General features: G+C 37.2%; 1 protein-coding gene across 9 annotated transcripts in view; it reads left to right on the top strand.

Moving 5' to 3' along the window:
• Positions 1–16,656, top strand: part of Usp54 (ubiquitin specific peptidase 54) — a 135,780-nt gene that overhangs the window by 71,982 nt on the left and 47,142 nt on the right. For all 9 annotated transcript variants that reach the window (XM_076834262.1, XM_076834261.1, XM_076834260.1 and 6 more), the window contains one exon: positions 15,668–15,802. In XM_076834262.1, coding sequence (XP_076690377.1) covers positions 15,668–15,802 — 135 coding nt within the window. The remainder of the gene's footprint in view (positions 1–15,667; positions 15,803–16,656) is intronic.

Below are 16,656 nucleotides of genomic sequence, written 5' to 3'. Positions count from 1 at the left end.
TTATTCTTCTGTGCTATGTAAATAAATGTATATGTGGATATATAATGTTTGCCCCTTTTTTGTGGGGTGTTGGGGAGGGTACTGGGGATTGAACCCAGTACCTGAACTGGTACTCTGTCACTGAACTACATCCCCAGTCCTTTAAATTTTTTGTTTTATTTTGAGACCAGGTCTTGGTAAGTTGCTTGCTTTGAACCTTACTATCATCATGCCTCAACCTCCCAAATTGCTGGGATTGCAAACATGTGCTTTGTACCTAACTGTTCATGCTTTATTTTTAGGGGGTGAGAGGGTACTGGGGTTTGAACTCAGGGGCAACTACTGAGCCACATCTCCAGTCTTATTTTGCATTTTATTTAGAGACGGGGTCTCAGTGTGTTGCTTAGTGCCTTGCTTTTGCTGAGGCTGGCTTTGAACTTGTGATCCTCCTGCCTCATCCTCCCCAGCCACTGGGATTACAGGTGTGCACTATTGTGTCTGGCTATTGGTGCTTTTTAAATAATGATTTTTTTGTCATAAAATATAGAATAGTATTACAGTCATTCTAGAAAGCATACTAGAATAGCAGAGAGCTGGGGTTGTGGCTCAGTGGTAGAGCACTTGCCTAACGTGTGAGGCACTGGGTTTGATTCTTAGCACTGCATATAAAGTAAAATAAATAAAATAAACATCCATTAACAACTAAAAAAATGTAAAGCAGAAATCTGTAAATTGTCTTAATTCCATTTCAGTGTTAGTTCTCTTAATGCTCTCTTTCTACTCTGTGATATTTCTTGTAGTAAGTCTTTTTGTCCCCTGTTTTTGTAAAAAGGTTTTTTTTTTCCCTTCTGGTCCCTAAAGTCTTCTATTTCTGCAATATCTTTCTTTTTTAAAATTTTTTTTACTATTTATTTTTTAGGTGTAGTTGAACACAATACTTTTATTTATTTATTTTTATATGGTGCTGAGGATCAAACTCTAGCATGTGCTAGGTGAGCATTCTATGGATGAGCCACAACCCCAGGCCCCTCCCCCCCATATCTGCAATATCTTTCTACCAAATTTGTTTTAACCTAACAATAGCCTGGAATACTATGTGTGTGCATGTGTATTGCTAGGAATGGAACCCAGGGGAACACAACCACTGGCCTACATCTTCATGCATCATCCCCTTCTTTTCTTTCTTTCTTTCTTTTTTTTTTTAAGAGAGAGAGAGAGAGAGAGTAAATTTTAATATTTATTGTTTTATTTTTTGGCGGACACAACATTTTTGTTTGTATGTGGTACTGAGGATTGAACCCGGGCTGCAAGCATGCCAGGCGAGTGCGCTACCACTTGAGCCACATCCCCAGCCCCATATATACATATATATATATTTTTTTAGTGGTACTGGGGATTGAACTCAGGGCCCTTGTGCATGCAAGGCTGGCACTCTACCGACTGAGCTATATCCCCACCCCATATCCATCCCACCCCCCTCCGCCACACTTCTTTTCTTGAGAACAGGGTCTTACTAAACCTCTGAGGTTGACTTTGCAAGACTCCTACTCTTTAGCCTCTGCAGTTGATGTGATTAAAAGCGTGGGCCAGTGCACCTCGCCTGGAGTACTTTTTTTTTTTTTTAAGTATTATTTTAAAATTACTATTTTATAAACTTTAAGTGCCTCCTAGTTATCTCTTAAATCACTTAAAATTGCATGATTATAGACTTTTTAAAGCCTAATTCCATGCTTCTTTTCCTCTCCTTTACCAGGTACTCTGAATTTCAGCTGTGATAGCAGATAGCATACCTGGTATGACTATTTCTTGACAAATTTTAGGTGTCATTCAGTTTGCCTGCAGTGTTTGCTCTCCTCAGAAGTTACTTTTTTTTTTTTTTTTTTTTTTTGGCATACTGGGAATTGGACTCAGGGCCTAGTGCTTGCTAGGCAAGCACTGTACAACCCGAGGTAGTATATTAGCATCTTAATCAAGAAAGTAATTTTAGGGCCTGGGGATATAACTCAGTGGTAGAGTGTCTGCCCATCCCCCACCTCAGAAAAAGTAATTTTTGTGGATAAGGGATGTGGCTCAGTGGTATAGAGTTTGCCTGGCATCACAAGGTCCTGGGTTCAATCCTTAGCACATACACCCCCATAGGCAATTTTAGGGTTTATGGGAAGAGCTCAGTGGTTGAGCACTTTCTTATTATATGTGAAGACCTGGGTTTAAACAGTTTCCAGAACTGCAAAAGAAAACAAAACATTCTGTGTCTTAATCTTTGACTTACTAATATTTATCTTAGCTGAATGAATTTTTAAAAAATATTTATTTTTTAATTGTACACAATACCCTTAATTAATTAATTATTTTATGTGGTGCTGAGGATTGAACCCAGGGCCTCATGCATGCTAGGCAAGCTCTCTACCGCTGAGCCCCTGCCCCAGCCCATTGAATGAATTCTTAGGAAAGTATCTTAGCTCTTCTTCTCTTTTATTGTTCCTCATGGTGCCTCACACAGTGTCTGTACCATAAGAAAAATACTCTACTTTGCTGGGTTGATATACTCTTTTAAAATAGTTCTTGGATTTTAGTTACAGTTTTTAGTACTTTTTTTTTTCTCTTTTTCCTTCTGTCTTTCTTGATCTCTCTTACTCTTTTTTTTTTTTTTAAAAGAGATCTTTATATTGTGACTTTTGGTCTCACTTTTAAAAATTCTACTAATCTAGGGCTTCCTGCCTTGTTTGGTAAAGGAAAGGTAAAATTATATACAAATGTGTATAATGGTGTGTGTGTGCGTGAATGTACTAGGGGAATGAGATTGGTGGTAGGAAAGATCACCAAGGGAAGAGTGAATTCCTGGGATTCCGTTAGCAAAGTAATCATCTGGTATACTATGGTTAAGTTCCATTTTACTTTGTGCTGTTTACAGTGTGGGAATAATTATATATTTAAATCCCCCCCCCTTTTTTTTCACTGCTTCCTACTTAAAAATTGAAGGACTATTTGGTAAGACTAATAAAATTCCTTTTTGCTGGCTCTTATAACTTGTTTGCATTCTTTAATATTAAAGTTGATATTTAAAATTCTTATTAAGTAGAATTTATTATTATTATTATTTATTATTTTACTTTCAAAACAGGAAAGTCCAAAATTCCTCAATCTGAAGTACTCTATGTACGAACTTGCCATTCTGTAAAGTCAGATTTCATTATGTTAGTGCACAATTGTTCATTCTGGTACCCACTGTTAAGGAAAAAAAAAACCACATACATGTACCTAGATGATCAAAGAATAGCCAACTTTCCAAAACTTGATCTTTCAGCCCTTCCATGTACAGCTAAAAGATATGTACTCGTCTTCTTTTCCCAGTTATGTGCTTTACCTTGCACCAATCCCTAAAATGCACTTATTGTTGGCCTTCTGTGAACATCTTTTAGTTCATGATGTCTTTACTTTTTTTGCTTTTTTCTTTTGCTCTGTAAACAGGGCAATATTCCTATTCTTTGTGATCCTCACCAGGTAGAATAGAATAGGTTGTATCTGGTGCTTATAATTGCTTTATGGGGACTTGTACATAATATTTATGATAATCCATTTATTTTGATTCTGTAAAACATACTGTTTTTTCTCTTTTACTTGGTTTTAAGTCAGTAATTTCAGCTTCAAAATCTTATGTGTATGCAAGTTACTAATGATGGCTTTTACTGAAAAGAATTTGTGTCATTGTATTGTTCTGCTTACTTTGAACTATGATGGCTGTCAACTCTGGCTTATTAGCAAATAAAAGGTTGTTTACTAATTACCTCACCCCCAAATTTATTCCCACCTAATATCATTAAAAGATTTTTCTTGACCTAAATTGTCATTGCCTAGAGCCCAGAGCTCTTATTTATTATTCATATTGGATCTGCTCTTATACCCCCCAGCCCCCAGAGTATGACTTTACTTTGGTGTTGGCTTATTTATTTATCTCTGTTCAGGGGAGGAAATCCGTCCTCTGTACTTAGTATGCTACAAAGATTTTGTTCTCCTTCCAGGGATTGTACTAGAGGCTTTGCAGTGCCAGGATGTAGACAGAGTGTTTTTTGTTATATGCAAAAAGAATGTTGCATTGATTGATTAAATTCAACAAATCTTCTCAATTAGTGATTTTTTTTCCCTCTTAAGAATGCTAGTGTAAGGCATAAAAGCTGGGGAATGGTGCTAGTAGAGGGTGGTTGCTAGGGATAAAATAGGGTTTTGTAAAGGAGGTGACCCAGAATATCTGTAACTAGAGACAAGACAAAGACTGTTCTTATGAGGCAGGCAGGTATCTGTTCTGCTGATAGACTACTTGTTAATTAGGGGAGATTTGAGAGTTCAGGGAGCAAATCCCTTAATGTTTTTTGAGTTGTACCATGTAGCTTTTGCTTTATTGGGTACTGAAAGATAAGTACAGAGGATAAAGTGGTGAAAAAATTACTCATTGTTCATTATTTATCTAGCCTTTCCTTTTTTATACACAGTGGAAATGGAAGGTTCTTCATTTTCCTTCATGGCCAGTGTCAGGGAAGAGAGGAGTAAACCCATTATACTGGACTGAGTTTTTTTTTTTTAAAGAGAGAGGGAGGGAGGGAGGGAGGGAGAGAGAGAGAGAGAGAGAGAGAGAGAGAGAGAGAGAATTTTTTTTTTTTTAAAGAGAGAGTGAGAGAGGGGGAGAGAGAGAGAGAGAGAGAGAGAGAATTTTCATATTTATTTATTTTTTTTTTAGTTATCGGCGGACACAACATCTTTGTTTGTATGTGGTGCTGAGGATCGAACCTGGGCCGCACGCATGCCAGGCGAGCGCGCTACCGCTTGAGCCACATCCCCAGCCCCTGGACTGAGTTTTTAAAGGAGGAGATTATATTTGTAGCATGTTCCTTGGAAATTTTAGCTAGTAATAAAGAGCACACATATAAGAAGTATATCATTATGTCTGATTCAAATGTCATCTACTAATGTTTAACTTTCTTCTTTTGATTACCTGTGGATATGAGTATATTTGTGTTGGTCTTTTGATTAACCTTCTTTACTAGAAAGTCCTAGTAGGCTGTGGCTAATCTGAATATTCTCAACTAATTTAACCATTGATACAACTTGAAAGTATAAAACTGAATCCTTTGTTCTTTTTCAAAACTTGGAGTTCAGAATTGTGCATGATATTCAAATAGAAGGTATAATTGCAAGGAGAAATGTAGGAGACCATCATGATTGATTCTTTCCTTTCCAGAACTTTTGGCAGAGTCTAAAACTTACACAATTTCAAAATCTTTTTGCATTTCCAGAAGAGTCCCCTCTTTTAATTTCCCTAGTGGGGTAAGAGGATATGGTATTGATTTTTAAAATTTGATTTGAGTATATATTCTTTGTATCTATGAGGGTGCTGTATTTTCTATTATGGCAAAAATTAGTAAATTGATTATTATATTGTATAAAATCTCATCATTAGTTTATGATTTCCCACTAAAGGAAGTACTGTCTTCTGGTAAGTTTTGCCTATCCTTGTCCCTGTGTCCCTCCCTTGGTCCATTGTCTTAAAATCTTGTGGTTTCTCTCTTTGTATGTATGTAGGTGGCTGGCTGTTCCGCCTTATTAGCAGGAATGAGTGTGATAAGTAGCTTTTGATAGTCTCTAACCTTACTACTGTGTCCAAAATAATGGACTTTGAATTAAATGTAAATAAAACTTTAAATTCAGGCTGGGGTTGTAGCTTAGTGGTAGAGTGCTTGCCTAGCAGGTGTGAGGCACTGAGTTTGATCCTCAGCACCACATACAAATAAGTAAAATAAAGGTAAAAAAAACAACAAAAAAAGATGACATCATTAAAAAAAAAACTAGGGAGATATGATGTTGATAAATGAATTTAATTTAAAGGGACCAGTATAGTTTACATGGATGTTTTTCTAATCAGGAAGCTTAGAAGACAGCTGTTTTTATACATAAGGTTTTTAGAGAATTCCAAGGGAGAAACTAGCCAGCTGTTTTTTGCCTTCCCCAAAGGAGGTAACTTTTTTTCCTTATACTGGAGATTGAACCCAGGGATGCTCTACAACTTAGCTACATTCCCAGAAAACCCCTCACACTTTTTTTTTTTTTTTTTAAACTTTGAAACAGGATCTCTCCTTTGAGAGAGATCAAACTTTGAACTTGTGATTCACCTACCTGAGCCTCTCAAGTCGCTGGGATTACAGGTGTGTACTACTGTATCCTCCTCCAAGAGTTATTTTTTAGAGGTATAATTTGAAATATATACTGATAAAATATAGCATTTGTTTCAAAATAAAGTCCTTTGTTATTGTTTTGGGTGCCAAAAGGGTGTACGTTTATTTACTCTTACCTGTCCCCAGCCTTGAAAAAGAACTTTCAGCATTCTTCTTTTTTCCCCTGGCACTGGGAATTGAACCCAGGACCTCATACATACCACTGAGGGGCTGAGATTGTGGCAAGAATTCTACCACTGAGGGGCTGAGATTGTGGCTCAGTGATAGAGTGCTCACCTAGCACATTCGAGGCGCTGGGTTCGATCCTCAGTACCACATAAAAAATAAACAAATAAAATAAAGATTTGTGCCCAATTATAACTAAAAAATTTTTTTAAAAAAAGAATTTTACCACTGAACTATATACCCCTAGCCCTTTTAAAATTTTATTTTGAGACAGGCTTTCACAAAGTTGCCCAGGCTGGCCTTAAACTTGTGATCCTCCTGCCTCAACCTCTTGTCAACATTCTTTTGAACACGCAAAAACAATGAAAGTTTTTTTTTTTTTTTTTCCTACAAACATCCTTGATGACTCTTCTTTCTATTTTACTTCCAGAGAGTCATGTTTACGAACAGACTAGATTAGCACATTTAGGTTATTTGATTTCCACAAAGTATGGAGGAAAGAGTGATTAGAAGGGCCAAAATGAGCAATGTACAAAGCCCATATCAAAAAGAGAGACCCCATTCTGACTGGAGTGAGATGAAATCAGTGATTTGCATTTCTCTAATTGCCAGTGATGATGAACATTTTTTCATGTGTTTGTTGATTGATTGTATATCATCTTCTGAGAAGTGTCTCTTTAGGTCCTTGGCCCATTTATTAACTATTATTTATTTATTTTTTGGATGTCTAGTTTTTTGAGTTCTTTATATACCCTAGTGATTAGTGCTCTATCTGATGTGTGAAGGGTAAAGATTTGCTCCCATGATGTAGGCTCTCTATTCACCTCAAACAACAGTAAGTATTGGCAAGGATGTGGGGGAAAAGGTACACTCATACACTGCTAGTGGTAATGCAAATAGGTGAAGCCAATATGGAAAGCAGTATGGAGATTTCCTGGAAAATTGGGAATGGAACCACCATTTGACCCAGCTATCCTTCTCCTTGGTCTATACCCAAATGACTTAAAAACAGCATACTACAGGGACACAACCACATCAATGTTTATAGCAGCACAATTCACAACAGCTAAATTTTGGAACCAATCTATATGCCCTTCAGTATATGAATGGATTAAAAAATGTGACATATATACAAAATGGAATATTACTCACAGTAAAAGAGAATAAAAATCATGGCATTTGCAGGTAAATGGATGGAGTTAGAGAAGATAATGCTAAGTGAAGTTAGCCAATCCCCAAAAAGCAAATGCTGAATGTTTTCTTTAATATAAGGAGGCTGATTCACAGTGGGATAGGGAGCGGGAGCATGGGAGGAATTTATGAACTCTAGATAGGGCAGAGGGGTTGGAGGGGAAAGGAGGGGGTATGAGGTAATTAATGATGGTTGAATGTGATGATCATTATTATCCAAAGTTCATGTATGAAGATACAAATTGGTTTGAATATACTATGTATACAACCAGAGATATGAAAAATTGTGCTCTATATATGTAATAAGAATTGTAATGCATTCTGCTGTTATATATAAATAAAAAAGAAAAAAATTAGAAAAATAATAATTAAAAAAAGAGAGAAACCCCAAGAATTGAGCAAATGGCAGGGCCTAAAGTGTGTCATGCCTTTGTAGAAGGTATTGTTGGACACCTGTCAGGGATGAAGTAGCCTCTTGACTTGGGCTCTTTCCAAAGGCTGTGGTCTCATGAAACATTGAAACTACGACAGCCTCTCTTCTTTACCCCCCACTCTCTCTACTTATGACTTCTTTTAAATGGAAGACTAAGAAATCTTGAGAGAGAAATAAACCACTGTTCTCTGCCGGCAAGGGTCTGTGTTTTAGGGGAAAAAACTTAAGCAACAGCTGCATTGGTAGATGCCAAAAATCAAGGACTTTCTGTCTTTATGACACTTCTATTTTATTTGCATGGTTTTTACTAATCCAAATAATTATGTGCTCATGTGGAGAGAATTGTTTGCTACTTCATCCAAGAGAGATGGGTGGGGAAGCACCTGCTTTTAGTCATTAAAATCTTGTTGCTTTTGTACCACATCCAAGAAAATAGTTAAGAGACAAAAAGTAAATTGGTATTTTATGAGAATGAAAAGAAGACCTCTTTGGTTTCAACATGTGAAAAAGAGCAGAGAAAAACCTCAAAGGTGGGATTTTTTTTTTTTTTTTTTTTTTGCTTATTGAAATGAAACCATTAGGGACACCACCAGGAAAAATAATTCCTGGGTTTTGGTTCTTCCTGCTCTTTCTTTCTGCCATAGAACTCAGCAATTGGAAGAATACCAGTTTTTGTTCCTTATTGGTACTGCCACCTGTTCTTACTGCTGAACTAAATGTTCTTGGCTTTCTTTGGTGTGAACAGGATCTCCCTCTGGGAAAGGTGGGAGGAGGGTAAAAAAGGAACAGAAGGAGGCCCGTTCCAGCCCCTGTGCTCATGTGAGAGGGACACACAGAGGTTAGTGTATTACCCTAACAGAGGGGCTTTGTGCTACAGCTTCTTCCAGAGCTGGAGCTTCACAGATGCATGCTGGGCAAGCTCAGCCTGCTTCATCCATAATATACTTGCTTCTTCCTAACAATAGTATGGCAAGACTGACAATAATAATTAAAATAAGAAAATAAAGAAGATTCAGTCAGAGGCTTTTCTGAATGCATTCAGATACTCAGTTTATATGGAGAAGGTTGCCTATAATTAAGAGGTGAGAAAAGAATATAACAGAGAGAGATCGATGCCATTGAACACAAGATCCAAATCTGTTATTGCAGATCTACTGTGGGTGTAGACAGAGCTCTGACCCAGACCTTTTCCTTTCTCTGCTGAAACCTAATTATCTAGGTCATGGGAAATCTGTTTCTCTTGCGTGGGAGCAACAGAACAGAAAATAAAGTAGTCGTTCCCTTATCCAGTTCTCAAAGACTGAGGAAGTAGCTCAAGGTAGAAAAATCTGAGTGAGGGCCTTTGTTCAGCATAGGACACTGGTGGACTGACTTTTTATTTTTAGTAACTTAAAGTTACTCCTAGGGCAGGGGTTGTGGCTCAGTGGTTGTGGCTAGAGTACTTGCCTCGCATGTGTGAGACACTGGCTTCGATTCTCAGCATTCTATATAAATAAGTAAATAAAGGTTCATCAACAACCAATAAAAATATTTTAAAAATTACTTCTAGGGCTGGGGTTGTGGCTTAGTAGTAGAGCGCTCACCTAGCATGTGTGAAACCCTGGGTGTGATCCTCAGCACCACATAAAAATAAGTAAATAAAAATGAAGGTATTAATAACAAAAAAAACTTAAAAAAATTACTCTTAAAGGGGTTGGGGTTGTGGCTCAGCAGTAGAGCGCTTGCCTAGCATGTGTGATGCCCTGGGTTCAATCCTCAGCACCACATAAAAATAAATAAATAAAACAAAGGTATTGTGTCCAACTACAACTAAAAAATAAATATTTTTAAAAATTACTCCTAAATATAATAATGATGATAAGAATAATACTTTCTGACAGCAAGTTTGTGCATGTGCATGCATACCCACGAATGCATATATTCATTTTAATCCTCAAATAAACCTAGGAGATACTTAACTCTTACAAAATTGAGATCTAGAAAAATTAAATAATTTGCCCAAGGTCTTTTTTTTTAAATGTTTATTTTTTAGTTGTACACAACACCTTTATTTTGTTTATTTATTTTTATGTGGTGCTGAGGATCAAACCCAGGGCCTTGCACGTGCTAGGCGAGTGCTCTACCGCTGAGCCCCAGCCCCAGCCCCTGCCCAAGTTCTTATAACAACAGTACCTTATATATCAGGGTTGGGAGTTTGAAAACAGTTTGGCTTCAGTATCCAAACTCTTAAGCATTATATTATATTTTATTATATTTAGTGCTTTTGTGTGTGTGTGCTATTTTGAGACAGGGTCTCACAAAGTTGTTTAGAGCCTCTGTAAGTTGCTGAGGCTGGCCTTCAATTTGCAATCCTCCTGTCTCAGCCTCCTGGGTTGCTGAGATTATAGGTGTGTCCCACCAAGCCTGGCAATTTAGCTATTATATTATGCCATCTCTGAGTGGAGCCCTCTCCTTTCTCAAACAGGGTCTTCTGAACCACAGAACACAGAAAGTGACTGTTTTCTTAATTCTTCCTAGGATGGTATATAGCTAGTGTTATGCATAGGAGAGAAGTTATTTCATCAGGAATAGCGGATGCCTTAGAGTAACGGCTTAATTCTTAAAGAAACCTCATTGGGAAAGACTAAATGGAGTGAAGTGTGTAAATGTCAGCTTTGTACAGAGCTATCCTGGAAATAATTTCCTGTTGGGTTGTTTTGGAGCCAATTTTGAACTCCAAACAAAGGACCAAATCTAGCTGGCCTGGTGGTACACTCCTGTAATTCCAGTGGCTCAGGAGGCAGGAAGGAGGATCAAAAGTTCAAGGCCAGGGTCATTCTCTGCTTGGAGGCAATTCACTTTGCTTTTACTTTACTTTCAATTATAATAAAGTTTTCTTGCATAGCAAAAAAATGAAAATATAATAAACAAACAAACAAATAAATAAAATAAAGTTTGAGGCCAGCCTCAGCAACTTAATGTGGCCCCAAGCAACTTAATGAGACCCTATTATATTTTTCAAAATAAAAAGGGCTGGGGATGTAGTTTAGTGGTTAAGCATTCCTGGGTTCAATCTCTGGTACCAAAACAAAACAAAACAAATCTCATCCATTCTTTGCCCTGGAGATAGAGTTTTAGAGCTTTTGTCAGGGGAGTGGTAATGTCTTACCAATAACAATCGAGAAGAGCAATAGGCTGGGAAACAGTTTTGCCAAGCTAGTGTGACTTTATTTCATCCAATTATCAGTTTATGAGACCACATGCAATTTGTAGAAATAGTTCCTGCTTTTTTCACCTTCCTCTTCCTTTTCTTCACCGTATTCCCCTAAAATTTCAAAATCTAAAGATCACTAGACAGATATCCCAACTGTTTACCTGTGGACCTAGACATTTTCTTTTGGTCTAAAGCAGTCTCTCATGGACATTCTTTCCCTTCCAGTAACAAATTATGGAAGGCTCTACTCTGTCTTTACTTGAATTTATAATAGGCTTGTGAATAGATTCCTAGGTTGATCCAAAATATCTTGGAATAACTGTGATAGATTTCCCCCACAACTTATTAAATAATACTAAATATGTATTGCTGGTGCTGACTCTTCCACATCATATGGAATCATTTGTAGGTAAATAATTGTAAGTTACACAATTCAAGTAATCTGTGCTTAAACTGCCTCAGGGATGGATATTGAATGTGTACAAGGAAGAAAGATTCTAGTGCGTGGATAGAATGAGGAAAATAGTTTTGATTTCAGTGCAAAGTCCTGGGTCCTGAACATGCACGGTGGGTTTGGGGCACTGCAAGAGACTTGTGTGGCTTGTATGGGATGAGCCCAAAATAGACTAGTTGGCCAGGTAATGTATGGCTTTATAACTTTGACTTTTACTCAGTATTCAATGATAAATCTTTTAAGTGTTTGAGAAGAAGAATGGTACTATCCGATTTATATTTTTAAAAAAATCATCTGACTACTGTATTTTTTTTTTAATTTTAGTTGTAGTTGGACATGATACCTTTATTTTATTTTAATGTGGTGCTGAGGATCGAACCCAGGGCTTCGCACATGCCAGACGAACACTCTACCACTGAGCCACAATTCCAGCCCATGACTAGTGTATGAAACTGCTGTTTCTTTGAGACAAAGGGGTCAGTCAAGAGATTGTTGCAGGGCTGGAGATGTGGCTCAAGCGGTAATGCACTCACCTGGCATGCGTGGGACGATGGGTTTGATCCTCAGCACCACATAAAAAAAAAAATTAAAAATAGCAAGAATAAAGGGATGAATTGGCTTGAACTAGCATAGTAGCAGATGAAATGGATTTACAAATCCAGAATTCAGGATGGAGATTTGGGCTGTTGATGTAAATGTGGGCATTGTCAATGTATGTGTGGTATTCAAAATCATGATTGTAGATGAAACTACTAAGAGTGCAAATGACTGACTGTAGAGAAATCAAGAGATCTGAAGCCTGAGTCTTAGAATTGGTAAGAAACTGGCAAAGGAGAATGATGAGTGACCAATGAGGTAGAAAGATAAACAGGAGAGTTTGGTACTGTGGATGCTAAGGGAAGAAAACATTTTCAAGATCAGCTAAGTTAAATGCTGCTGATAGGTCAAATATCATAAGGACCAAGAATTAGACATTCAAGCTTGGTAGGTCCTTGTATTCTTAGATCACATTGTAGGTTTATAAGGTGGTCTTGTTTCTAGTCTCATTAGTATTGTATCTGAAAAATAATGCTGTTTTTTTTTTTTTAATCTGAAGAATTTCTAATCCTTTGAAGAGATATACCTTCTTTTGTTGGTATGTAATGCATTGCTCAGTGGGTCATTTATCTTTGTAGTTTAGTGAGGATGTGGGACACATAATGTTAAGGAACATGTTCTAGTCTCAGGGGAGAATCTAACACCACCTGAGAAGCACTCATCAAGCCAAGTGCCACTTGTTGTCACTTTTGTTTTCATTCTCTGGGCATTGCCTTCAAACGGGGTTCAGGTATAGGTAAAGCCAGAGAAGATAGATAACACGTAATTACACTGAAATAAAAAGTGACTGTGCATCAAAATAGACTGTAACCAAGGTCATTAGGCTAGAAGATATTTGCATGCTAACAAAGAACCCAGAGAGATTAAAAGTAGTTAGAAAGACTAGCATTAGCCAATCTAACAGTATTCATTTTAAAAAATATCTATTATAGTTGTTGATGGACCCTTCCTTCCTTCCTTCCTTCCTTCCTTCCTTCCTTCCTTCCTTCCTTCCTTCCTTCCTTCCTTCCATATTTTTTTAGTTGTTGATGGACCTTTATTTTATTTATTTGTATGTGGTGCTGAGAATCGAACCCAGTGCCTCACACATGCCAGGCAAGCGCTGTACCACTGAGCCACACCCCCAGTCCCCAGTATTCATTTTTGACAGTATTTTGAATATGATTTTGAATATGGGGACATTTATGTCATACACTACTGGGAGTACAAGTTGTCATTGCCTCTTCTTTTTTTTTTTAATTTTAATATTTATTTTTTTAGTTTTCGGCGGACACAATATCTTTGTTTGTATGTGGTGCTGAGGATCGAACCTGGGTCGCACGCATGCCAGGCGAGCGTGCTACCGCTTGAGCCACATCCCCAGCCCCATTGCCTCTTCTTAATAGCAGAAAAATTGGAGACTGCCAAAATGTCTGTTAATAAAGAGATAGAATATAGTTGTGGAATTGTCACTTGATTAAACAGAATACAGTTCAAACTGAAAAGCTTCTTCCCAGCAAAAGAAACAATCATTGAGGTGAAGAGAGAGCCTACAGAATGGGAGCAAATTTTTACCCTATGCACATCAGAGCACTAATCTCCAGGATATATAAAGAACTCAAAAAACTTAACACCAAAAAATAACCCAGTCAATAAATGGGCTAAGGAACTGAACAGCCACTTCTCAGAAGAAGATATACAATCAATCAACAAATATATGAAAAAAATGTTCAACATCTCTAGCAATTAGAGGAATGCAAATCAAAACTATTCTAAGATTTCATTTCACACCAGTCAGAATGGCAATTATTAAGAATACAAGCAACAATAAGTGTTGGCAAGGATGTGGGGGAAAAGGCACACTCTTATGTTGCTGGTGGAACTGCAAATTGGTGCAAGCAATCTGGAAAAAAGTATGGAGATTCCTTAGAAAGCTTGGAATGGAACCACCATTTGACCCTGCTATCCCACTCCTCAGTCTATACCCAGGGACTTAAAAACGGCATACTACAGGGATGCAGCCACATCAGTGTTTATAGCAGCACAATTCACAATAGCTAAATTGTGAAACCAACCTAGATACCCTTCAATAGATGAATGGATAAAGAAATAGTGGGGGTGTGTGTGTGTGTGTGTATGTATATGGAATATTACTCAGCATTGAAAAAGAATAAAATTATGGCATTTGCAGGTAAATGGATGAAGTTGAAGAATATCATGCTAAGTAAAGTAAGCGAATCCCCCCAAAACAAAATCTGAATGTGTTCTCTGATAAGTGGATGCTGATCCATAATGGGAGTAGGGGGACAGCATGGAAGGAATGGAGGAACTTTGGATAGGGAAAAGGGGAGGGAGGAGAAGGGAAGAAACCTGGGGGTAGGAAAGAGGTAGAATGAGATGGACATTATTTTTCTAGGTACATGTATGAATACATAAATGGTGTGACTCTACTTTGTGTACAATCAGAAAAATGAAAAATTGTGTTCCATTTGTATACTATGAATCAAAATGCATTCTGCTGTCATGTATAACTAATTAGAACAAATAAATAATTAATTTTTAAAAACTGTGCAGGAGCTAGGGTTGTGGCTCAGTGGTTGAGTGCTTGCCTACCATGTGTGAGGCACTGGATTCAATTCTCAGAACCACATATAAACAAATGAACAAAATAAAAGTCCATCAACATCTAAAAAAATACGACATGCAGTAGAGAAGAAGAATGTTTTTGAGATTTATCAATGTGGATAGATATCAAAAACAATGCTGAATTTAAAAACAAAACACAAGAAACATTCAGTGTGATAGTTTTGATGTGAACAAAATGTACACAGACACAAAATTATGCTATATAATTATATATTTGTATATAGAGGTATTAGAAACAGAAGACTATGCAAAATACTCATTATACTGTGACTAGTAGAGATGGGGAAGTCTTAAAAAAGACTTTAGCTTTGTAGATTGAAAGTAAACATGATGGAATGTTTATTTCTAGGTGGTAGACAACAGGTTTTTGTTATATTCTTTTTTATACTTTTAAAATTTTATGTTAGCTGAAAAATTTCAAACAAGTGGGCCAAGTTTCATAGGATGAGCCCCCAAAGAATAAGTTGCCAATCCATTTACATGTAACTTACCCTTTTTTGTTTTTTAACCTAAATATCTACTTCTGTCTATTATGGGAATTAAGGTAACTTCATTATGTTAATGGTCTCTCCTAATGTGTGTCCTTGGCATCACACTCAGATGGATGATCTAATAGCACAGATTGTACCCTTCATTCTGACTCTTGATTTTTATTAAAAAATTACTAACTGCAAGCATATCAACCCATGGGAAATATTTTTGCTTCTATAGCTGTCAGTACAGAGATGCTAACATGACAAAGAGGTGTGTGTAGAAGCTTAATAACAGCATTGTGCTTTTTCACTTGTCTAATCTTTTCTCTACAGGGAATCTTTAACCAGTTTCAGTGTAGTAGTGAAAAAGTGCTTCCATCTGATACTCTCCGCAGTGCTCTGGCAAAGACTTTCCAGGATGAACAGCGTTTCCAGCTGGGAATTATGGATGATGCTGCAGAGTGCTTTGTAAGTGCTGGCCTCTGGCCCTTTTTGATATGGGACAGGTCTCCTAAATGGTCTCCACCAGGGCTGACTACTTTATGATGAGATTAACTATGCTCTGATCTTTATAGTTATAACTAGGAGTTCTCTAGTTTCCCATAGGTCTGTAGTGTCTCTCCTTTGCAGTGTGACTTGCCTAATGACTTTATTATCTCTCCTTCAGGATTAGGGTAGTTTTATGCATGCCTTTGCATAAAACAGTGGCTCTTAGTTTCCAAGGAGCCATTAAAATACAAATTGCTGGATTGTACCCTCAGAGCTTCTGATTCAGTAGCCTGGGATAGGGCCCAAGAGTATCTATCTCTAATAAATTCCTAGGTGATGCTGATATTAATGCTGCTGGTCTGGGGACTTTTTGAATTTATCTGGTTTTAAAAATAGTCAACAGGGAATAACTGAGTCCCTAATATAAGTGTGATATGCTAAATAGACATCTGTGTTGCCCCCAATGACTCAATAGAAGATCCTAACTTTTCTGAATTGTGTGTTGTACCTATCAATCTTTAAAAGACTTTGTGGAACAAATAAAAACATCTAGACTGATGTACATCCCATCGAAGGATAAATATTGGTCCAAAAATTCTCAGAGATACTCCTGAGAATTTGGATTCTTGAAAATGGCATCTCTACTCTGGAAAAGTTTGGTCATTTCTTATAGAACTAAACATGCAAACTCTACCATATGACACATCAGTTGCATTCCTGGACACGTATCCCAGAGAAATAAAAAATTATGGTCATAAAAAAATATATACATTAATGTTCATAGAAACTTTATACATAGTAGTAAAAAAATGGAAGTAACCCAAGTGTCCTTC

This window comes from Callospermophilus lateralis, chromosome 15, assembly GCF_048772815.1.
Source record: "Callospermophilus lateralis isolate mCalLat2 chromosome 15, mCalLat2.hap1, whole genome shotgun sequence".
In the NCBI taxonomy this organism is placed as follows: Eukaryota; Metazoa; Chordata; class Mammalia; order Rodentia; family Sciuridae; genus Callospermophilus; species Callospermophilus lateralis.
The sequence above is the reverse complement of the archived record's forward strand: the minus strand, read 5'-3'. Positions and strand labels throughout refer to the sequence as shown.